At 40.1% G+C, this 23,701-nt stretch overlaps 3 protein-coding genes across 3 annotated transcripts; 2 read left to right on the forward strand and 1 right to left on the reverse strand.

Annotated features, from left to right (window-relative positions):
• Nucleotides 1–1,041: 1,041 nt before the first annotated feature.
• On the forward strand, nucleotides 1,042–8,665 carry LOC144666842 (uncharacterized). Its single transcript, XM_078528250.1, has 6 exons — nucleotides 1,042–1,171; nucleotides 3,006–3,161; nucleotides 3,278–3,360; nucleotides 3,846–3,949; nucleotides 5,803–6,144; nucleotides 8,205–8,665. Exons 1-6 carry the CDS (start codon nucleotides 1,081–1,083, stop codon nucleotides 8,350–8,352), a joined length of 924 nt encoding a protein of 307 aa, XP_078384376.1. The 5' UTR covers nucleotides 1,042–1,080; the 3' UTR covers nucleotides 8,353–8,665.
• A 5,127-nt stretch (nucleotides 8,666–13,792) lies between these two features.
• LOC144666792 (uncharacterized) lies at nucleotides 13,793–19,730 on the forward strand. The gene is made up of 6 exons (XM_078528183.1): nucleotides 13,793–13,952; nucleotides 15,496–15,651; nucleotides 15,853–15,935; nucleotides 16,920–17,014; nucleotides 17,634–17,975; nucleotides 19,086–19,730. Exons 1-6 carry the CDS (start codon nucleotides 13,862–13,864, stop codon nucleotides 19,159–19,161), a joined length of 843 nt encoding a protein of 280 aa, XP_078384309.1. The 5' UTR covers nucleotides 13,793–13,861; the 3' UTR covers nucleotides 19,162–19,730.
• A 175-nt stretch (nucleotides 19,731–19,905) lies between these two features.
• On the reverse strand, nucleotides 19,906–21,722 carry LOC144666798 (protein usf-like). Its single transcript, XM_078528198.1, has 2 exons — nucleotides 21,339–21,722; nucleotides 19,906–20,772 (listed from the first exon to the last, which is right to left on the reverse strand). The coding sequence occupies exons 1-2, from the start codon at nucleotides 21,673–21,675 to the stop codon at nucleotides 20,351–20,353; spliced, it is 759 nt and encodes a 252-aa protein (XP_078384324.1). The 5' UTR covers nucleotides 21,676–21,722; the 3' UTR covers nucleotides 19,906–20,350.
• Nucleotides 21,723–23,701: the final 1,979 nt, after the last annotated feature.

Here is a 23,701-nt window from a genome sequence, read left to right on the forward strand (position 1 = left end):
GACCTGATTGGGTCCCTTCAGCAGAGTGTATGCCGCACAGAATAGAACAACCAGCGGTGTTTGAATTTGAGCCCATCCGGATTGTCATTACCACGAGCACTTTATAGACAACTGTCTTTGCGCTGGTTGTTCTATTCTGTGCAGCATACACTCTGCTGAAGAGACCCAATCAGGTCGGGTCAGGTCTGGTTGTGCTTGCATTGTTTATAACATTATTTTTGTTACATCAACCTTTGCTGCCTGAATGAATAGTTTTTTGGTTTACCAAAATGGACTGTAAAAGAAAACATCATGGTAATAAAGTGTTTCATTTTCCACTCAATTTTGCTCAAAATTGAACGAAAAGCAGGATTCTCATTGTGAAATGACAATTGAAAGATATACTGACTTACAAGCAAAGGCACTTGGGAAGTCAAGTTGTTTTAAATGTAGGAATCGAAAACGATGAGAAATTTGTGAAAAGTTGAACGAGTCGCCCGCAACCTTGAATTCGCTTTCAATTTTTTTTTTATTGGTGCATAAAAAACTTGCAGGTTGAATCTGTTTAGCTCTTCTTTTACTGCTCCTCGATGGGACGATGAAACTGTGTTGGTTGCAAACCATTTAAAACTTTATTTCCACAAAATGTCTCGGTGAAACGCATATCTGAATGTTGTAAAATTATAAATTTGCACGCTTTTAAAAGTGCAAATAAGTATTAAATGCTTTTCGTACCGTGTAAAATCTTCATTACATATTTCATTACATATCTTCTCCAACATCGCCTCGAATAGTCTGACTTTTAGCATCCTTCGGAATTTAGTACAATCAGTACGTTATTGATTGTCTATAAAGATCAATATCATAATCAATTTCAATCAATGGATTGTTACTGATTATCAGTGATTTTATTGATTTGCATCAGTGATTAATTTTTATTCATACCGCTTAGAAAGATTTTGTGTTCCCGTTTTTTCGTGTCAACGAACACGGAAACGTATCAGTGGTGACGCATATGCTAATTATTAGCCACAGATCGTTTTTTCGGGCACGTGGAAATTCGTTGTTGGTTAGAACAGTGTTTGTGTTAAAACAACAATAATGTTTCTTTGCAGAATACTTTTCTCCTTCCAAATTGTTTCATTTTTAATTCCTGATCGGGTAGAGGGGTCGTCGAACAGCACTGTTTCGGGTGAGTGGCAGTATTTACACTAATATATGCAAAAGTAGTCATGTACATATATATTTTCTCATCTATATAACGCACTGACTATATACTACTTGCAACACTACTTGAGCTGGCTGTTGACTATAATATATTTTAGTGTAAACCTGTAATTAATTTCTTCCTTTGCTATGTTTTCGTGGCTTCAACTTGCTCTCAGCTCAGGAATTGTGGGGTTAGGTCTTGGTCAGATAAAAGTGATACGGAATTAAGGAGTTTTAAAGAGTTTGTTACGTGAGAATTTACTACTTCGCAGAGTTCTTTTCTCAGCCGCACGTATTTGCCGAGTGCATACGTATATTAAACTAGTGGTAACCACAGGTTAGAAAGTGCGGGCCAAGATAGCCTGCTAAAGTTGTATATGTCTTGTAAGGGGCTTGGAAGGAGAGGTTTTGGGCCATGGGAAGTAGAGGTACCCCAGCAAGTTTGCACACTTTTGAGATTTGACCAGAAGCAGGATTCAAGTACATATTTTGAAAACACTAAACTGGCAATATCTTAAAAAGGAGTAGTTGCAAGCGGCTGCAATTTTCAAGACTCACAGGTTCGATACATGGTGAATGAAGATTATTCACAGATGATTGTTTCTATGAATATCAAACGTGCAATTTTTTTTTTGATATTTTCATGCGATGTAAAAAGCTTCATTTTGAGTTAACATTACAGCGAGATTTCCCGTGTATTTAGCGCAGTTATGCCAACACAAACTTATTTAACCCTACGCTATACGCTTTTGAAAATTCGATAAGAATGATGTACTTTCCTTCTTTTAAAAACACTGATCACTCCTCGTCGCACACAATGAACACACTCAGCACACACGTGAAAGTATCCATTATGACTCGATAGCTTATCTCAGAACAGTATTTTACATGCTCAACTTTTTACAAAATAAACCTTACTTTTTCAATTTTATTTTATTCTGTTCGATAGCGTCAGAGATAGCGAAACGTTATTCAGACGTGAAACTGTGCACATAGAATCCTTCAATGCGGAAATTCTTTCTCGTCACTCAGCTCTCCTGCGAACAAATTTTTCAGTTTCAATTTACATTTTTGAAGCTACTTTCATAATGATTTTGATTTACTTTTAATGTTTTTTGTTTTCGCTAGATAAAAATTCAAAGTCTTTCCAGGTCTGTCCGGCACGTTTATAAGCCAAAAATGTTAGTTTGTAAACTTCATGTGCTTGTAACTGTAGTTGCCTTTGTACGATCGACACGCAAGACTGAAAGGCTTTTTCTGGTGTACTTGTCTTGCACTTTACAGAAGCTAACTTCTGACATGAACTTATCAGTCGTACTCTTATCGGAGCGATGTTTAGCGGAGTTTGCCCCCGCAGACAAAAAATCCTAGGTACGGCCCCGTTTATTATAGCTTTTTAATGGTAGTAGAGGAAATTTTCTCGACTTTATTTCAAATCCATACAAGCTCTTATAGAACATCCATACAAACTCTCATAGCACGCTTTCGTTGCGTGTGGTGTTAAAGTTTACCCCAAATACTTATCGGACAAAAACAACTTGCGGCTCCAAACAATTATTTTTGTTTCATTACCACAAACCTATCCTGTTTCAAAAATAAGATTTAACTAAAACTTTTTTTTAATGAGATAAAACAGGATAATGCTGTACAAATAAAATATGTTTAATTAATCGTAAACTTTTCCAGAATACAACCCGTAAAAGTATACGGTTTGAAAAAAGTCTCCAGATCTTATCCATCCCAAAGTGGAATTTTTTTTATATAATTTGGTTTATAACTTGTTATCATATTTGCTTTCTCACATTATTTTTCCACAGCAACTTCAGGGTCAAGTTTTACACCAAACTCCAGTGCTACCGCGAATGCCTCGAATCCCACAATGCAGGTTTCCATGACAACTGTTGTTACAAATACAAGTGTCAATCTGCTGCCAACACCTTCTTCAACAAAAATATCCGTGGTCCCTTCATCAGGTATACCTTAAAAATCTTCTTTAAGCGCAATGTGGAGACGCGGCGTTGTACGAGCTCGTCTCGCGTTCTAACGAGGATTCCACGAAACAGCCAATCCTTGTTCTTTCTTTTTATAGTTGCAGTATTGACATCGCCGCCGCCATCTGAGGGAGAACAAGAAGCAGTTGTATTGACTGTAGCGGAGATGACAACAGCTGATGTGAGAAACTAAAATACCTCGTGTGCTTGAGTAAATGCCTTATGCGTTACTTATACAGTAAACTAGCATCATGCAGTAAGCTCTTCCCTAGCGTTTTCCACTTACCAGAGCCGCCAACAAGAAGCGAATTTAATTTGCCGTCTTGGTTAGCTAAGTTACCAAAGGAAAGCTAATAAGCGTACATTGCTACGCCTTTTGGCTTGCACGCTAGTTCAACTCAGATTTTCTCTCAGCATATGAGGTTGCCCTTTCAGATTGCATTTACCAGATTACAATCCTGAGTGAAGAAAGGCCGCGCTGAAAGAGTGAAATGTCTTACACAAGAACACAACACAACAATGCTGGAATTTGCTCGATCCTATTGATCTCTACGCCTACTATAGTACTAGACGTTATTTTACAAAGTTAAAATCCAAATAGTCAGTTGAGGAATTATACTGTATAACAACCCAGTAATCGTTTAATCGATGTGTTGTCTTTTCCAGTTCGAAGTAAAAAAAGGTGTCTTCATTAACTCTGTGAAGAAGGCTGTGAAAAGCTATTGCTCAACACGAACATATACATGTAACGAACTCGCAACTCGAAAGAGGTAACTTGATAACCGATCCTCACCTGGTAAACTTCCCTAAAAGGGCAACAAGTCTGCGTTTGAACTTAGTCGCCCATTATTGCCGGCGCATGTTTTCGGTTTAGATAGATAGATAGATAGAAACTTTATTAAAATGTCATAAACCACCTAGCTGGGGAAAACTCCCCCACTAATACGGGGACATTAAGTATTTCTACTACCCGCTGGATGGGATATTTCTACATCGCAGAGTTACTGCAGAGTTAACCCCAGTCTTAACACGACAAACTAAAGTTGACAAACTCAAGTTGGTGTGTGTGAACTACACAACAACAGTTGGCAAACTAGTTGGTAAACTGTTGGTGAGAAATAGAACTTGACTCTATTCTCGCCAAGTTTTTCACCAACTTTTTAGTTTAGTTGGTAAACTCGTATTTGACGTGTGAACGATTGGCAAACGTGTGTTCCTAACTTTCAACCAATCAAAATACGCGCTCTATTCACGTGATTTGCGTGACACTTCACAAAATGGCACACAAAAGGCGAGACGAGCATGAGGCCATGATGATCCATGCGCAAAAAAGGTCGCGGTATCTTCTGTTCAAAGCTCTTGGACGAGCGTATTGTACGCGCCAAGGGGAAAGATTTCTGCAAATGTACGATTTCATCCAAACTTTCTATTTCTCCAACGCTTTCTGTTTCTTTTTCGGCGATTAACATAAAATAATAGCAAGACACAAGCGGTAACTCTAGTGATTTGACGCGAGTTTGACGTGTGAAGGCCTTGAGTTTGCCAACTTCAGTTTGTCGTGTGATCTGAAGGCCGCTTTAATTCACCGATACCCATTTGTGCACCTGGCTGGAGACAAGCGTTGTTAGAGTAAGATGTCTTGCCAAGAACTCAACACAGTGACCCTGGCCAGGGTTTTAACCCAGTCCTCTCAAAAAGAGGCCAGTACACAAACCACTAGGCTACTTCGCCTCTTTAAGGCCATGTCACACGAGGCAATATTTCTTGCAAAGCAACGATGACGACTGCAATACATTGCAAGTTGCAAAGGGGCTGTGACATGTTCGCATGTTTGTTCGCCGGAGTTTGTTCGCAACTTGCAACATACCTGCTTGAAATTTTCATCATGAAATCTCCTGCAAGGGAAGTGCGCACTCTGATTGGGTAATTTTAATAAAATTACGTTGCAAGGTTCGATTGACATGTCATACGCAGCAACTTGTCTCGAAAACGAAAAGTTGCGAATCTCATTGCGAATAGTAGAGGATAGTTCTACTCATTTTCTTGCAACTTGTAACACAACATTTTGATGCATTGTCGGTTGCAAAAATAGGGTGTCACACGTGAAATGTTTTGGTAACTAACAATGCGGCATTCGTCGCGTTGCAAGTTGCAAGACAAATTGCCTTGTGCAATGCGTTATACGAGGTCGGGACCTCACTGCGCTGGCTGCTAATGTCAGTGACTGTCAGGGCTGCAACCTATGCCAAGAATGACCGGCCGCCAGCATTACATGACACAATTTTTATTTTTAACATAATTTTAATTTTTATATTTTAATATAGTTAAAGAAACAGAAATAGTTGTAATTAGGTTTTTTTAAATGTAAATAAATATTTTCTATTTTAACTGCAGACAGTACTGTTTCGGCCTTCTGTATATATTAATTTCGTTTTTAGTTAGGCAGGTTAGGTGTCCACAATTAGTAGAGGGGACTTTTCCCCTCAGCTACTACAGTTTGACACGATAATAAAGTTATTATTATTATTATTATTATTATTATTATTATTATTACATGGCTTTTAGTCGCAGATTTTATTTATTTTACTTACTGTGTTTTTATTTGTTTCATTTAAATTAACAGACGCGGAATAACTGCTGATCAAGTGTACATAGCGTCTGGATACCCCAAACAAAGCCCGTTCAGTGCAAACGACCTGCTCGTAGCAGTTTTCGTCTCAACAGGAGACAACATCTTCCTGTCAAAGAACATTCTCTTGAACGTCATTACAGAGTATAAAGGAAACATCAGCAGTGCGCTGGACAGAACAATTACGGGCGTGAGTCGACTGCACTTTGAGGTGGCCACATTCACTCCGACGGAATCTGACGCGACATCCGGCAAGACAAAATTTATGTATGTCTTCTTTGGCGCGTTCTGTGGTGCTGTGATCATTGTGGCATTGTGCATTTGCGTGGCTTGCTGGTAAGGGGTTTAGATTTGTAAGTTGATGAAAGATAAACTTCGGGTAGTTAAGTAACTTAGCCTGACCACAAGGAAGAAGGTTTTTAGATTATCCGCGATAGTAGTTAGGTAGCCAGTAGACTGCGAGCGGTCGGCCTGTTTCCTCAGAACCTAAGTGCGTAAGAAAAGAAAGAGAATGCTCTTAGTGTAGTGGTCAAGAAAGGTTTTCTTAATGCGAATTAGCTGAAATCATCAACCGTTCCCAAATTTAAGTATATATTTTAAACGGTCAACCATTAAAGGAAGGTCGGCACAGGCTTTAATCATTGTTTAATTAGCCGCAAGCGTTAAATGGATGAAAATTTTACTGTCAGTGGTCAAAATGCAACCTATTTTTGCACCGTCAGCAGGCTGAGTCGTTATGTTCTCCGTCCCAGAGGTTTCTCTTGCGTGCTTTCCTAAACAGGTCAGCTAAAGTCGAACCAAGCAGGCCAGATATATATTGACACAGCACCGAAAGTAGGGCTTTCCACAAGTTGCTCGAGATTTCCCAAAAAGTTGCCCGTAATTTCTCAAAAAGTTGCTCAAAAGTTGCTCCAAAAATCCCAAAAAGTTGCTTCTGATAACAAAAGTTGCTCGAAAGTTGCTCCAAAAATTCCAAAACGCTGCTTTTAATCAAGATAATTTCTCTAAATATATGCTAATTTCCCTTTGAGGGTAAGATTTCTAAGCAGTTTTATACAATTTTACAGCAATTTAACATATTAAGGGGAAAATTTGTTAAATAACAAGGATTTCTTTGACTGAGAAAAATCGTGAAGATATCGATAACGTCATGTTTGCTGACGAGTTATGTAATGTTTTAATGCAGAAAGAGCAGAAAGTTGAAACGTCTTCAGATGTTCCTCGGAAGTCTTCGGCAAACTTCGTAAATCTTCGGAAACGTTCGTATTGCCTTTGAGCAACACTCGGGTAACCTTCGGAGATCTTCGGTCTGGAAATTGCTCAAAATGCAACAAGTTGCTCGAGAGGAAAAAAGTTGCTCGAAGGGGAAAAAGTTGCTCGAATCCTGAAAAGTTGCCAAAAAGTTGCCGAGCAACTTGTGGAAAGCCCTAACCGAAAGCGCACTGGAACATCCGTGAGCTAAACTTTAGGCTGTAGAAGAGACATACCGTAAAATTCCGGTTATAAGCCCTGGGCTTATACAAGTTCGTAAGGGGTTTTGGGTGGGCTTATAAACGGAGGGGCTTGTATCCGGGAGGGCTTATAAGCGGAATAAAAAGAACGTTTTGAAATGAGCCACGGAAGTGTTCAACGAAATACGTTTTTAAGTTAAAAACGCATAATAAAGCAACATTTAGCCCTGTTCAGTACTGTCATCCGGCAGTCATCCGGGGGCTTATATCCGGGAGGGCTTATAATCGGATGTATTTTTTTGTTTCCAGATGGATGGGCCTATAACCGGAGGGGCTTATAAGTGGGAGGGCTTATAACCGGAATTTTACGGTAGGCATTTTTCGAGCCGCTGTCAAATATTTCATTCGCATCGAAAACCAACAATTTTTATATCAATTTGCTCATAAACATTTCTAGCTTTCAAAGAAAGTAGAAAGTTTTCCCTCGATTTATCTGGAAATGCGAAATCAAGGACAAAATGACCACTACTGATTGGCAACAAACGAAGGTTGAAAAATGACCTTAATTTAGAAGCAAATATTTCAATTTCGGGACCTTGCTGATAACTCTACTCTGCACAGCCGAAAAGTGCAGTCCTTTATTGGCTAAAATGTTCAAAATCACATGTACGTTTTCAGTATTTCAAAAGTTGACCAATGATTGACCAATAGGAAAAAAAAAAATGATTTTTTATTGTCCGAGAGAGTGTCTCAGCGAAACCAACGCTGACCGAGGAGCTGCGGCCACACTCTGGGCACGAGACTGCGCAGTACACGAAATCGTTTCTATGCCTTTTCAGACTCTTTTCAACTTGTAAAAACGTGGTTTGTGTCACAAGTGTCTGTTAGGGCACAGTTTCATGTACTGCAGAATTTATAGCATAATCTTCATGTTTATTTTTTTAGGTATGGCCGCAGAAGTGAGAGGGATAATGACATGAGCCCGCAGACAACAAGTACTTTAAAACATGTTAACCGGGCGCAGCCGTTTCATAATCTGGCCGGCATTTTTTTGTCGTCTCTTATCCGGGTGGGGCCTAGGCCCGGTTCATAATCTGGGTCAGATTTTTTTTTTTTGTCGGCCCAGCCTTGGCCATGGTCACGCAAATTTTGATGATTCGGCTAGCGATTGCTCGTATTACAAACATTCTGCTCTTTCTTCAGTGTGAAATACATAAACAGTTTGGATGCAGGGGACCACGCAACGAAGAAAAAACTGCTTGACTTCTCTGCTGCCGGATCTCTTGTTCAAGAAATACTCGTACCAGACGTCACTCTAAGTGCTTATAAAACCAAATTGATTGCAAGGCTGGTACAACGGCAGGAGGGCAAGATTTATTGGCCAATATTTCAACTAGCAGAGCTAGTCTTCTTCATAGTAGTACTGGCCCTGAAGAAGACTAGCTCTGCTAGTTGAAATATTGGCCAATAAATCTTGCCCTCCTGCCGTTGTACCAGCCTTGCAATCAATTTGGTTTTGAAATACATGTTTGTGTCATTCGAGCGTTTGACTCTTAGCGGGCACTGAATGTTTACAATATGAAGCCGAAAAGTGTTTTGACATGTTCAAGCTATTTAAAAATTCCCCATGGGGTCCAGGCGACTCCTTGGTCACGCAGGTTTTGATGTTTACTGGCGATCGCTCGCCTGTAGCTATAAATAATCATTCGCCTATTTTAAAAATGTTTACGAATAGCCCAATTTCGATATTTTAAAATTTATCCTAAAACAATAGACATCACTTCGAGGCTCTGGGGAATAAACCCCACAAACTCTATAGTTTAGTCCCCGGAGCCTCGTCCTGAAGTCTATTGTTTTAGGCTGAATTTTAATATATCGAAATTGGGTTATTGCGCTCAGTTTTGTGTGAAATAGTAGAACCTCGGTAACTCGAACTCGGATAACTCGAAAACCCCGCTAACTCGAACTAAATTTAATTTCCCTTGATCAAAATTTGGGTCAAATTTACCCCGATAACTCGAATTCCGGTTCTTGCAACTCGCCACGAATGCCCATTAATATAAGAGCAACGAACCGATCACGTAATTGACAGCCTTTTTCCACTCTTATCATAAGAATTTCTCATCGTGTTAGAGTTCCCGACAAGAGAAGTTTAATTTGCACTGAACTGTGTACTGAAGTGCTGAAAAATCAGTTAGTTATTAACTATTAACTCGGCAAATTAAATATTCAGTCCACCCCGATAACTCGAAACCCCGCTAACTTGAACTGTTTTTCGTTTCCCTTCTGAGTTCGAGTTACCGGGGTTCTACTGTATATATATATATCTACCTTGATTTGATAAAAGGTGTTTTCCGAATTTTGACACAACACTATAGTTCTGAGCCATATTTCGGCAGAGAACGTTGAATGAGGGATAGTTTTAGCTCGAGGTGAACGTTGATTACTCTAGTTTATGTCTTTTCGAACCAAGAAGACTGCATTTACGGCATTTTGTTCAAATTATGAATTCTACAATTTAATTAACTTGTTTACAACATGAAATAACATCAACTGAAAAACCAACTTAAAAAGTGCTAGAGCGAGAGCTGAACTGAAGCTTTCTAAATCCATGCATGGTCTAAAATGAACTATCAACAGGCGTTCTACATCGACGTTCGCTTCATTTTCAAAGAATTGGGGAATAAATAACTAAACAATTCATGACTCAGCGAGACAATTCGATATGTTTCATGTCAGTTCACGGCCGGAAACCACGCATATCGAATTGCTTCTCGCTGACAAATCACAAAACGCGCTGATCGCTAAATGAGCCAAAACGGCAAAATAATCATCAAATGAAGAGAATTCTACTCACATAAGGGTTTCAAGAAATTCCCTTTCGACCATCAGCTGCGCTCTTTGCAACCTTTCCATCTTATTCACAATGTAATACCCCGGATGTGAAGAATCGTCTCCAGCCAAGGAAGAGTTCAAGCCCAATATCGCCATGACCGCCTTCAAATCAGCCCTAAAGTCTAGTTCCGAGTCCTAGTTGATGTGGCTGAAGACCTTTGCTGTCTAAAGGAAGCACAACGTTATTTGTACCAAGCAAAACGAACCGAGTCAAGAGTTCAACCCGTTAAAGCTTTGTTCTAAGGTACAATAACAGCCGACGCAAAACTTGCAAATCGTTAGACTTCCACCTTCATAGGACTTAATGATGTCCTCCGGCAAACTTCCTTTAGACAGCAGAATGGAAAGCTATAGATCACAACTGTTCTACTAGTTAGCGCGCGCAACTAGAATTCAAATGAAAGAGAGGGGTTGGAGTTAGAGACTGGGCTAGACTAACCACAAGTGAATCTAGGGGGAGGGAGACGGAGGGGGGGGGGGGGAGACAGGGAGGGAGAAAAAAAAGTAAGATTGCATTCACTACATTAGACAGGGCGACATTTCATTGGAAGAAAGCCGAACAATTCTCCGTATCCTCAAAAAAAAAAAAAAAAAAAAAAAATGAAACCCCATACATTCCTTAACATCCCGATAGCCACCTTTTATCAAGTCAAGGTAGATATTTAGTTCTAATGGTATTCGCTTTTTTCACGATCCCATAATACATCTTGTTTTATTTAAATAACTCCCCAAAATTTTTGCATAAGCATTGTTTTCAATTTCTCTGGGGACGATTGCACGTCACTGTAAATCCCAAGAGAAATTGAAAACAATGCTTATGCAAAAATTTTGGGGGGTAAACAAGATGTATTATGGGAACGGTTTAAACAGCGAATTCAAGCGTTTGGCTCGGAGCGAGCACTGAATATTCACGTTGCGATTTGACATGTCAAGCTACTCATAAATGAAAAATAAATTATTTTTCGTGTGTTATGCAAGTGTTTTGAGTTTATTTTTGGAATCGAAACGAAAATTGAAAACCCCGCAAAAATTTGCCAAGGCACGGGACACACGTCATCACGTAAAGGAGAATTACCGCAGAATCTTGCAGTCAGGTATGCTCTATTTTCGTCTTTGAATCACGAGACTTCTCAAATGCCACTGACAGCTGTGTTTTTCGAGCAAAATATCAGTTAAAGTTCAAGAACTTGATTTTTAAGCTTCTTTTAATAATTTTATGTGAAATCACTTTATGACATTCAAATGGGTTGAGTGTATTTTATTTAAGATTCGAAACACAATATATATTTGCGAGCCTAGGCAGAAATTTGTTTATGCAAGTGGGTTAAAGAAAGGGATGACGTACAAAGTAAGGGGAAATTTTCGCTCACTGCTACAGTTCACGCAAACAGCGTGAATCATGCAAACCTTATGACTTGAGTCGTTGGACGATGCTAAACAGTGAAATACAACGAAATGGCTATAGTCTTCTTCCCAATGGGAAAATGCGACGGCTATACGCGTATGTTGCAAATAAATACGCCTGTATTCAAGATTCGGAACAAAATAAATATTTGCAAGCAGATAAGCAGGAATTTATCCAGGCATGTGGAGTAAAGCAAGTGATGACGTAATGAGGCCGGAAATTCAGCTCACGCACACCGCGTGACTCATGCAAACCTTAGACTTGTGTGTTACCCAAGTGACTGCTTTTCTAAAGATTTTTATTGAGCGGCGCCGTGCTTTTCTAGCCAAAAAAGTGCTGTAACCGCCCGGTTGTAAGCTGTTTTAAAGCTTCTTGTTTGTCGGTAAATCGTTCCAGACCCACGCGGCCTAGCCGACTCCTTGGTCACGGTCACGCAAGATTACTAGCGATCACTTGTTCAAAATATAACGAACACTCGGCTCTCTGTTTAGTGTGAAATGTACATTTTTGTGTCGTTCGAGTGATTTACTCAGAGAGAGAGCACTGAATAATCACATTGCGAAGTCTATCTGGACATGTCCAATGTTTACTTGCGATCGCTCGCAAAGAGCTATAAACCATTCACCTATTTAAATCAAAGTGAACAAGAATCGAAAAACAAACAAACTGACAAATAAAGATTTGCCAAGACAACTGATGTTAAACTTTCCACAATTCAGTTCACTTCACTTAGTTTGATTGTCATCTAGCTGCTAATCAAGAGCAGGCTGAAAGGCCAAGAGATAGAGTTCCCATTCGTTGCAAATTGTTTTCTTTCTTTTTGTTTTTTGAAGGTTAGGCAAAATAATAATATCATTGGAAAAAATTAGTTTTGGTCTTTTTCAAGAAAACTGACATTAATACAATATTTTGGCTGGTAATTAAGCATGTTAATATTATGTAATTTAACTAGAAATGTAGGTAATCAGAGAACAGGTCTAATTCTCTAGAGGCCGTAAAACACTTGCACGTATTGCGTGCCTATGTTTAACAGGAAACGAGGGAAGGAGTAAAATTCAATTCGCTCACTACATCTCTTTTCCGAGTTGAAAAAAAGAATACTCTGCTCTCTTTTTAGTGTGAAATGGTTATCATATTTTTGTGATTCTAGCGTTTGACTTAGAGCGAATAAAAGTCGTACAATGTACCGGAACTTAGTGAATTTTACTGCAAAACAACGACTTGTCTATTTAAACAATCGCTGAGAAACACGCAACGTAAAATCTACATCTTTCTCTTTTTTTTTTCGTTTTGTTATCGTCGTAACGTTGTGGCAGCGTCAAAGTTAAGTTGGGTTTTAAACGTCTGCATCGAACTGAATAGCGTTTACACTATTCAAAACTGCGAAGTACTTATTCAGCCGTAAAAATGCGCAACGCTATGAGACAACGCTGAGACAACGCTATGACAACTCCCGGTTCTCGCCCCTTTCTTTAGTGGTTCCCGCTATTTTGTGTCATTTTTATTGCAAAATATCACGCAATGCTGCACAATTTTTTTCTCAATTTGTCCCGGTTCCTGCCACTTTGGGAACAACAACAACAACAACAACAACAACAATCTTTTATTTCGTGCCCAGAATAGTTTTACAATAAGAAAATACATGCAAGAGAAAAAATTAACAATAAAAAAGAGCACAGCCACTTAGAAATAGCTAAGGCTAATCGAGCTAAGTGGCTGGGCCAAGCGGAAAAAAAAAATATTGCAATAAAGTTACAGAATATAAAAAAAACGGGACACAATTTCCATTCACACACACACACAAGACAGAGAACAAAAAAAAAAGTGTATGTACACACACAGGGAATGCCGCTTCCCGCCCTTCCTTCTCCCGCCTCCCGTATCCCCCCGCCCCCTATTCTCCAGGGCTACCACCCCTTGTCCCCCTCCACTATATGATTGCTACGCCCCCGCCCTATCATTGGCTATCAATCAATAAAAGTTTACTTTACTTGCTCTGACTTTAAGCATCCTTAGGATTTTAGTGTTGTACAATCAGTTATTGATTGTCTATAAAAATCAATACCATAATCAATTTTAACCAATGGATTGTTACTGATTATCAGTGATTTTATTGATGATGTGTAATCAGTGATTATTTTTTTATACCGCTTTGAAAGATTGCGTGACAGTGTCAACAAACACGGACTGCATCAGCGGTGACGCATTTGATAATTATTAGCCACAGATCGACTTTTCGTGCACGTCGAATTTCGTTGTTGGTTTTAGAACGGTGTTTCTACGTGTGTTAAAAACAACAAAAATGTTTCTTTACAGAATACTTTTCTCCTTCCAAATTGTTTCATTTTTTATCCCCAATCGGGTAGAGGCGTCGTCAAATAGCACTGTTTTGGGTGAGTAGCCGTATTTCAGTAATACATGCAATAATAGTCATGTACATGTATATTTTCTCACTATACCGCAATACTACTTTAGCTGGCTGTTGACTACAATATACTTTAGTGTTAACCTAATTAATTTCTTCCTTTGCTATATTTTCGTGGCTTCAATTTGCTCTCAGCTCAGGAATCGCAATTTTGAGTTTTATAATCGCCGACGAAATGACAAATCACGCTATCTGCTGCAGTCGATTGAATTCAGCAAGACGGAAGCTATGGAAACTTGTAGGGGGAGATTTGTTTTCCGATATATATTCTGAGAGGGGCTAGTTCTTGGTCAGCTGAAAGTGATAAGTAGTTTCCAAAGAGTTTGTTGTGTGAGAATTTACTACTTCGTGGCATAGTTCGCGGAGTTCTTTTTTCAGCCGCACGTATTTGCATATGATTGATAAGTTTTAGAAATTTGAGACATGTATTCGATAATGCGGAAATTCTTTCTTGTCTCTCAGCTCTCCTACGAACAAATTTTTCAGTTTCAATTTACATTTTTTGACGCGACTTTCCTTGGTTTTTTGTGCCAGACATGAAGTCATTTCAGGTCTGTCGACCGTGTTGGTTTATGAACCAAAAAAGTTAGTTAATTGTAAACGTCATGTAGGGTTGTAATGTACTGTGTAGTTGCCTTTGTACGATCGATACGCAAGACTGAAAGGCTTTATTTGGTCCCCTCTGGCTACTTCTTGTCTAGCACTTTAGAAATGCAACTAACATGAACTTATCGCACTGTTATCGCAATTAACTTGCATTTGTAATCCGTCTTCAACATTATCAAAACAATCAGAATATGCAAATAATATAATATATTTTTGTAGTTACGCGCACTGAAAAAAATGCGTGCATTTAATCGCCCATTCTGGCTCATTTCCAAAACCAACAAAAATAATAATGCTTAACAATATTTTAAACCTAACTTAACGGAAATATTAGCAATTAGATGTAGTAAGAGAGAGATTGTAACCAAGAAACTCCCGAATATCTATGGATACGACAAATATTTACCCGTGACGAGGGCGACAGGTGACCTAACCAGTTTTAAAATCTCTTATTAATTGTCACGCAGGGCTGCTCCCGTGACGAGCATGCAACTGTGAGCAAGCAAGTAAAAACTGCTTCTGCACTGGTCGGACAAAAACAACACACGGCTCCTGCCCCTGCCCCTGCCCCCCCCCCTCCCCCCGAAAAAAACTATTTCTTGTTTGATGACCGCAACTTAACCCTGTTTCATAAAAAAGATTATAACCAGAAAAAAACCCAGGAACATTCCGTATAGCCTGCGAATACAGCCGCCTCTCATTCGTATTCTGTATTCGCAGGCTAGATTCCGTACAAATAAAATATGTATAACTAATCGTAAACTTTTCCAGAATACAACCCGTAAAAGAATACGGGATAAAAATACTCCAGATCGTAGCCATCCCAAAGTGGAGATTTTTATCTATATAATCTCTTTAAAACAACTTGTTGACACATTTGCCTTCTCGCATTCCGTTTTCCGCAGCAACTCCAAGTTCAAGTGTTACACTCGATTCCAGTGCTACCGCGAATGTCTCAAATCCCACAATGCAGGTTTCCATGACAACTGCTGTTACAAACTCAAGCATCACTCAGCTGCCCACACCTTCTTCAACAAAAATATCTGTGGCCTCTTCATCAGGTATACCGTAAATTTCTCCTTTACTCTGCAAAAACGCGAAATGGAGACGAGGCTTGCGCGAGACACACGCGTCACTCGGGCATTACTCCGAGCTCGCCTCGCGGTCTAACGAGATCTCCACGAAACGGTAAATCCTAAAGGATAATTACCATTGACCAGAAATCTCATCTTTTGAGTAACTTTTGATCTGTTCTTTTATAGCTGCAGTATCGACATCGCCACCGCCTTCTGAGGGAGAACAGGAAGCAGTGGTATTGACTGTAGCGGAGATGACAATAGCTGATGTGAGAAACTAAAATACTTGCAGTCGCAGTATAGTTAAAGGATTGACCTCGTGTGCTCAAGTGTATGCCTTATGCGTTACTAATGCTGTAGAACAGCATTAGGTAGCTTCTTCCTGGCGTTTTCCACATACCAGAGCCGCCAACAAGAAGCGAATTTATTTTGCCGTCTTGGTTACCAAAGGAAAGCTATAAATAAGAGTACATTGCTACGCCTTTTGGCTGGGATGCCCGTCCAACGCAGATTTTCTCTCAGTATATTTGTCAGGTTGCCCTATATCAGTTTGCCTGTACCATTTTATACTCCTGCATGTGTGAAGAAGGCGCTGATAGAGTGGATGTTTTGCACAAGAGCACAACAGAACGACTCGGACATTTGCCCGAGCCTATTGAACATGTTATTGATCTCTACGCCTTTCATAGTAGTACAGTCATCTCTCTGTTTACAGACACCTCTATAAGACGGACACTTAGTGTTGGTCCCGTCCCTGCCGTTTTTCAGTCATTTTACTTTACCTAAAACTCCCTATAAGACAGACACCTCTCTAAGACGGACAGTTAAAGCCGGTCCCGACGGTGCCTGTTTTAGAGAGAGAGTTGACTGTTAGATTATTTTACAAAGTTTAAATCCAATTAGTAGAAACTCAGCTGTATTCTATTGGAAATCCGCGAATCTGATTGGTTCTCCCACTGTTTTCTATTCGCCGATAGAAAACAGTCACGCGCGCGAGTAGCTTTTTAAGCGGTAAATTTTCTTGATTTTTGTCTTCAAAGTGCACAATATTGTAGGTTTTGGACTACAATCCTTTAGAGTTTCTACTAAAACAATTAGACTACTCGCCCTCGTTTTCTATGAACGATAGTCAACTCGGCTGCGCCTCGTTGACTATTTGCTCATAGAAAACTCGGGCTCGTAGTCTAATTGTTAAATAGTCAATGGCAAATTGTAGAAAAAATCAGTAATCGTTTGATCGATGTATTTTGCAGTTCAAACTCAAGAAAGGTGAATTTATTATCTCTGTGAAGAACGCTGTGCAAAGCTATTGCTCAACACGATCATGTAACGAAACAAGTCGAAAAAGGTAACTTGATAATCTTTGAAAAAGTCTGCGTTCGAGCGTAGTGGCCATAAGGCTAGACTTTGCTCCAAGTCGCTCGTTTGGTTCGCAGGAGACCACTGGATACGGAAACGGAGGGCGCGCGCGGGCTTAAAAAACAAACTGGCGACGCACGGAAAAATGAATTTCGCGCGGTCACTCGCGCGCGATTTCAAACCGAGCTTACTCAAGTAACTCTATCGACAGGAAACGAGCGACTTGGAGCAAGTCTACCATTAGGCATATTTTCAGTTTCCGTAGCAACAGCGACTAGAAGCATTTCTACTACCCCCTGGATGGGATGTTACCGCATCGCAGGGCTACCTCTCTCCCCAGAATTTACTGAATTCAACGCTGGATACGCATTTATACACCTGGCTGGAGAGATCCACTGTGAGATTTAAATGTCTTTCCCAACATCACAACACAGTGACTCGGGCCATGTTCTCAACCCAGACGGCTTGATCAGGAGGCCAACGCACAAAACATTAGGCCACCGTGCCTCCTATAAAAAGCCCTTCCATAAAGCTGTAGATTCTACTCGAAGTTTAAAGCCTGGTGATTTCATCTAATATGTTTCATTTTGTTTCATTTAAATTACCAGACGCGGAATAACCGCTGATCAAGTTTACATAGCGTCTGGATACCCCAAACAAAGCCCGTTCAGTGCAAACGACCTGCTCGTAGCGGTTTTCGTCGCAACAGGAGACAACAAATTCCTGTCAAAGAACATTCTCTTGAACGTCATTACAGAGTATAAAGGAAACATCAGCAGTGCGCTGCGCAAGAAAATTACGGGCGTGAGTCGACTGCACTTTGAGGTGGCCACATTCAGTCCGACGGAATCCGACGCGACATCCGGCAAAACAAAACTTATGTATGTCTTCTTTGGCGCGTTCTGTGGTGCCGTGGTCATTGTGGCATTGTGCATTTGCGTGGTTTGCTGGTAAGGGTTGAGGTTTTTAAGTTGATTAAATGTAAACCCCTGGAAGTCGAGAAGCTTAGCTTAAACCTCAGGGAGCAGGGATAGTGCAGTGGTGAGAATACTCGCCTCCTACCAATGCGTCACGGGTTCGAACCCGGATCCGGCGTCATTAATGTGTGGGTTGAGTTTGTTGTTGGTTGTTGTCGTTGCTACGAGGGTTTTTCTCCGGGTTAAAAACCAGCACTTCCAAATTCTAATTCGATCGGGAATATACGGTCCCACAAGGTTCTAAATTAGATTGTCTGCGATAGTGGTTACGTAGACTGCGAGCGGTCGGCCTGTTTTCCTCAAAAATTAAGTGCATAGGAAAAGAAAGGGACCGCTCTTAGTGTAGTGGCGAAGTAAACGGGTTGAAATGACTGACAACCGACAAATGTAAGTATATATTTCATACAGTCAACCGTAAAAATGAAAGTCGCCAGTGGTCGCAACAAGCTTTAACTGGCCGTAAGCGTTAAATGGATGAGAATTTCACTGTCAGTGCATGGTCAAAACGCCGACTATTTTGCACCGTCAGCTGGCAATCGTTATATATCCGCGCTAGAGGTTTCTCTCATGTGCATACCTGAACAGGTCGGCCAAAGTCGAAGTAAGCAGGCCAAATGCTTACCCGGCACCGAAAGCGCGCGGGAAAATCCATGAGCCTAAACTTAAGGCTGGAGATGAGATCTGTTTTACTCTTATAAGGCGTTCCGGGAACGGGGTCTGGGAATGAGATTGACCAAACACACAGAATTGATAATGACGACTTTGTGATTCAGGCTTCCTGTCGCTGATCAGTGAGAGCGAAAGCTTTACGAGATTTAGAGCGCTTTCCATTTGTATAGAAAAACCGGTGAGAATTTTCCGCCAAATGGAACAGTGCAAATCTTCCCATCACATAAACAGAACGGAAAGGACAAGTCAAACTGGCGCACAGTACACGAAAACCATTTCTATTCTTCCCGCTTGCCTTTAACCGGCACTCAGTTTTCTTTTACCTTAAGAACTTTTGTTGTGTCACAAATGCCTGTGAAGACCCAGTTCCATGTTTGCAGAATTTGTAGCATAATCTTCGTGTTTATTTTTTAGGTATGGCCGCAGAAGTGAGAGGGAAAATGACGTAAGACCGTTGACTACAAGTAATTTAGAACTTGTTGACAAGTAATGGACAGTGATAACAATCCCATGGTGCTTAGGAAACTGCGATGTTTCCAAAGCTTTGCGGTACCTGACCACAGTGCAAAAATGCACTGTTCTGTGACTTTTGTAGATATATTTTTGATACGCATCTGTAAATTGCCCAGCTCAAAAAGGTAATTGAACAGAGACAGCAAAAAATAGATTCAATATAGCGATACAATTAACTTTTGTAACAGTAACGACCCGGAAAGTAAAGATAAAACGTTATGATTTATTCAAAAAGTAGGCCAAAAAATACTTACGGTACGCATTGCTTTAATATTTCATATACAGAGAATGTAACATTAACTAAACATTGCAAAGCAAATGTTAACCTTGTTTACTTACTTACTTACTTATCCTCATCGGGCCCATGAGGACTCTTGAGGCCGGTTAACCTTGTTTACTCCAAGTCTAAATCATATTGCAAGTAGTTATCTTAAATTATTTCAATGTTGCATTTGTCGTCTTACTGTATCGTGTCTCTGTTTGGTGGATTGCTTGTAACTGATCTGCTTGAAAACGAGACACTCTAATAAAGTTTTTGTCTATTAATTTATGCGTCAGTTTTTGACAACATCGTTATGCCATGAAAAGGAAGTTTCTTTTTTAAAAAAACTAGTCTTATAGCATAACTTTATTAAGATCTTCATTTATGTTAGAGATAAATACCAAAAGCGTTCCTTAAAAGTGTCAGCGCTTCTAACAAGTGGCAAAAAACGAGAGGGAGTTTGAGAGAATTCAAAAGTTCATATAAACCCGAGGCGATGGGGAGGGTTCACAAAAGTACTTGCAAATTGTCCCAAACTTCCTCCAGTATTTCCGTCTGGTTATGAAAGTACAAAGCGGCCATTTTCTACAATGAAATTAAGCCTACAAAATGTTACATGACGTCATACCTGTCTTTTAACATAAGTGATATCTAGCGGCTCTACATGAAAAAAGTTTTATATTGAATGATATTGCTTGGTGTTTCTCGGTGATTTTTATCAAAAAACAGGGTCTATACTGTGTGCAGGTGCTACTAAACGTAGTCTCCTTCGCAGGCGTTGTTTGGCTCGTCACGTAACGCTAGAAGAAGCGTTGACGAAGCAAATAACGGCTGCGTGGGAGACTATACTAAACCTTGATGAAGGAAAATGGATAAATTATATTCCAACGCGTTCACGTTTTGCTTAGCTGCCCAAATGCTTGTTCATGAAATCAATCATTCTTCCAATAGACAGCTCAGCTATGGTCTGATTGTAGTTGGCACTGTGTGGATTAGTGAATGCGTGACCAGCATCGTATTCGTAAAACTCGTAATCGACTCCTCCCGCATCCAGCGCATCCCGTAGCTTGCCGTATTTTGTCGGGTTAGCTGTGTTTGATACATCGCGGCTGCCAAAGTGGCACTGCACCGGAATCTTAATGGAGGACACGTTCACAAAGGAAGAGTCCGGAATGCCGTAAAACGGTGCGGCTGCCGAGATTTCAGGCACTAGAGCTGCGGCAGCTAGTGAGAGCGAACCTCCCATGCAGAAACCCGTGATGCCGACCTTTTTACAGCCTTGTTTGAGAAGAAACTGGGCTGCACCCTTGATGTCTTGGACCGCACCTGTGTTCGAAGAAAGGATGTGTTTTTTAATCACTACAATGAACAGAAATGCAAAACTATATATCGTCCAGAGCTGCAGTAAGGTTCCTGTAGATGCGACAGCGAGCATTGCTACCCCCGCACTCTCACGACCAGCATATTTGTGTCTACACGTTTCGTGAGAATGAAGTACTTTACCCATGGGCACAAAACGAGGCCACCAATGCCTATGCATTAAAATTATAAGAGTCCTCTTTGATTTTCCCAGATTGTGGAGGAAACCAGCCTGCGATGCAGACAGACTCGCAGGCTTAGAGGAAACGCGCAGGTCGCGCGGGAATCTCGCGTATCACAGGCTTCTCGCGCGTTTAGAATTGTTTTCGCGCAAATTTTATTGAACAATATACCGGTAGGTCAATACAATGAGCAGGACTCTTTACGTATTTCTCAGTTCATTTTAAGTCAAAGTGAATATATGTAGTCAGTATTTCTACTAAGTCACAGGCTGAATAGGAATTGCGGTCGTTTCGCCGCGCCTACGAACGCGTTTCGCAAACTGTGTTAAACAGTCGCTGATCTGTACTCACCTGCATAATCTAAGTTTCGAACCAAATGTATTGCCGCTGTGCTGTTTTTGGCAACTTTCCCCCTGTACAAATCAGGAACTACAGTGACAAACTTCCCTTGTGTAGCTATATCCAATGCCTGCTGCTTGATCTGCTCGTTCATGCCCCACCATTCTTGGACGACAACAACGCATTTTGAGGGAGCACGCATTCCTCCGTTGAGCGATCCGGGGCAATCACCGAGCGGATTGAGCGAAGTAAAATTCACTGGCTCTTTCTGCACATAAACCGAGTCAAACCTCATGTGCAAGTTGATCAGCATGGTAAGAAATTCCGGAAGCCCTTCTGGAAACATCATTTTCACTGCCGTTCACTGTCGTTTACTTATGCAATGTTTTGTCGTGGCTAACTTGGCTGTTGCGCGACGCCCCTGGCAAAGCGAGTCAGCATATTTGAGTCACGCTTGAGTTAAAGTTACTAATGGCTGTCAGTTTTGGGCACAATCATGTGTGACAAGGCAGTATTTACATGTTAATTGTATGGTAGAATTTTAATATTGCGACGCTTCACTGAGCTCCCTTGTACAAAAAGAAAAGCAATATCAAAGTCGCCTGTCAGCCTTTTGCGTTTTATGTGGTCTTTGCAAAGGTCCCCCAAGTTCGGAGGTACTACGAATGTCACTCTTTGAGTTGTGCAGCAGTCGAAATAAGGAAACAGGAAATAAGGAAATAAGGAAAACAGTTTTATTTTTAAACCTGAAAATACGAGCGAGTTTTGAGTAAAAAACAACTTACCGCTCCTGGTGGACACGGCGTTTGTTTGACTCATGCAGTTTATTCTAGCCAGTTGGTTATTTAGTGAAAAAACCCGTCTTTTATTTTTGACTAGCCATTACAACTACAGCTTTTTATACCTCAAAAAGTTGCTTGAGAGGGTTATTTACAACTCCACCTGGAAACCCGGCGTTTGGAATTGAGAAAATACGGTATCTCACTTTAGCTATTTTAATAAAAAAGGGGTATTAAGGCGGTTCTAAGTTCCTCTGCTTTGTACTCTTTTCCCTTTATGCCCTTTCCTCTGCGAAGATCCATTCCCACACAGCCCACAGGCTAAGCATTCTTCACAGAGCACATCGTATTACCTCCAAAGATTCTCGAATTACGCTCGAAATGTTAACTGACTGATTTCTACAGCGTTTGTTTCGATTTTAGCTGGGTCTTATGATCTTCTGTTTATCGGCCGTTTTCATACCCAACTTTGACTCACGGAGCTAAGAATCCAAATCAAACAGATCAAAGCCAAATTTCAGATACATGTATCAGGACTTTGATTGGTAGACATATTCAACAGCTTGCTATTTGTATATACACTTTTTTATTATGAAGGCATTTCTCTCAAACTATTTAATGATATTGTACCGCCACTGTGTATTCATTGCAATAAATCTAAGTGAAATGGTGATCAAAATTTACTTTGTAACGTTTAAAATATAATTACAGAATAAAAGCAATAAAGTGAGGGAATTGTCGAAATTGAACAGTCTGATAAACAGATATTAAATAATCATAGGAGCTTTGCTATCGACAAAAAAGTTTTAGTGTGACAAGATGTGAGAAGAAAAAAGAAAAGAGAAGAGAAGAGAAGAGAAGAGAAAAGAAGAGAAATCGTCAAGACAACAGATCAAAAAAATCAAGAGACCAGCAAGATAAGGGTTTGATATTTAACAAGAAATTAATCTATAATAATAATAATAATAATAATACAAGAGTATTAAGTTCTTTAAGACAGAATCAACGGGAGAGTCCACCTATGTTACTTCAGTCTCGTGTGACCTTTCTATTTTTAGCTCGGGGATTCTGCAATTAATTGGTTATACCCTAAAACTGCAGTCAGTAGCATCAACGAAGCACAGAGAATTCAAATTAACTTCCAAAAAGAACAATAATCTCCCTAGCAGCTAATTCCAAAACAAAGCCGGCTCTAAAAACTCCGAGACATATGCCATCAAGATAGACTCCCTCACAAAGTTCCCACTTCAATTTGCCAACAAAGTAATGGCATACAAACATTTCTGCCCTGGTTGGCATTTTATGTATCTGCAGTATGCATTAAGAATACAAAGCAAAACTACAGCCTAGTAAATAATAAAGAGATACAATGCCTGGACAAAGCATAATTAAAAGATTTACACCCTTATCGACAATTGAGATCTTAAAAGATCTTACATAATATATTTCTCCCATGGTAAGGTGATAAAAATAATGCAATGCCTAAAGACAGTTTTTCAATGACTGTGGGTCTAAAAACCCATGCAGCTTGCTCTAGGGGGGCTCTAGGGGCAATCACTGTAAAACCGAAATCAATCGTAATTTGGTGCACGCGAC

The sequence above is a fragment of the Oculina patagonica genome, chromosome 1 (genome assembly GCF_052425735.1).
Source record: "Oculina patagonica isolate OP01 chromosome 1, crgOcupat, whole genome shotgun sequence".
Lineage (NCBI taxonomy): Eukaryota > Metazoa > Cnidaria > Anthozoa > Scleractinia > Oculinidae > Oculina > Oculina patagonica.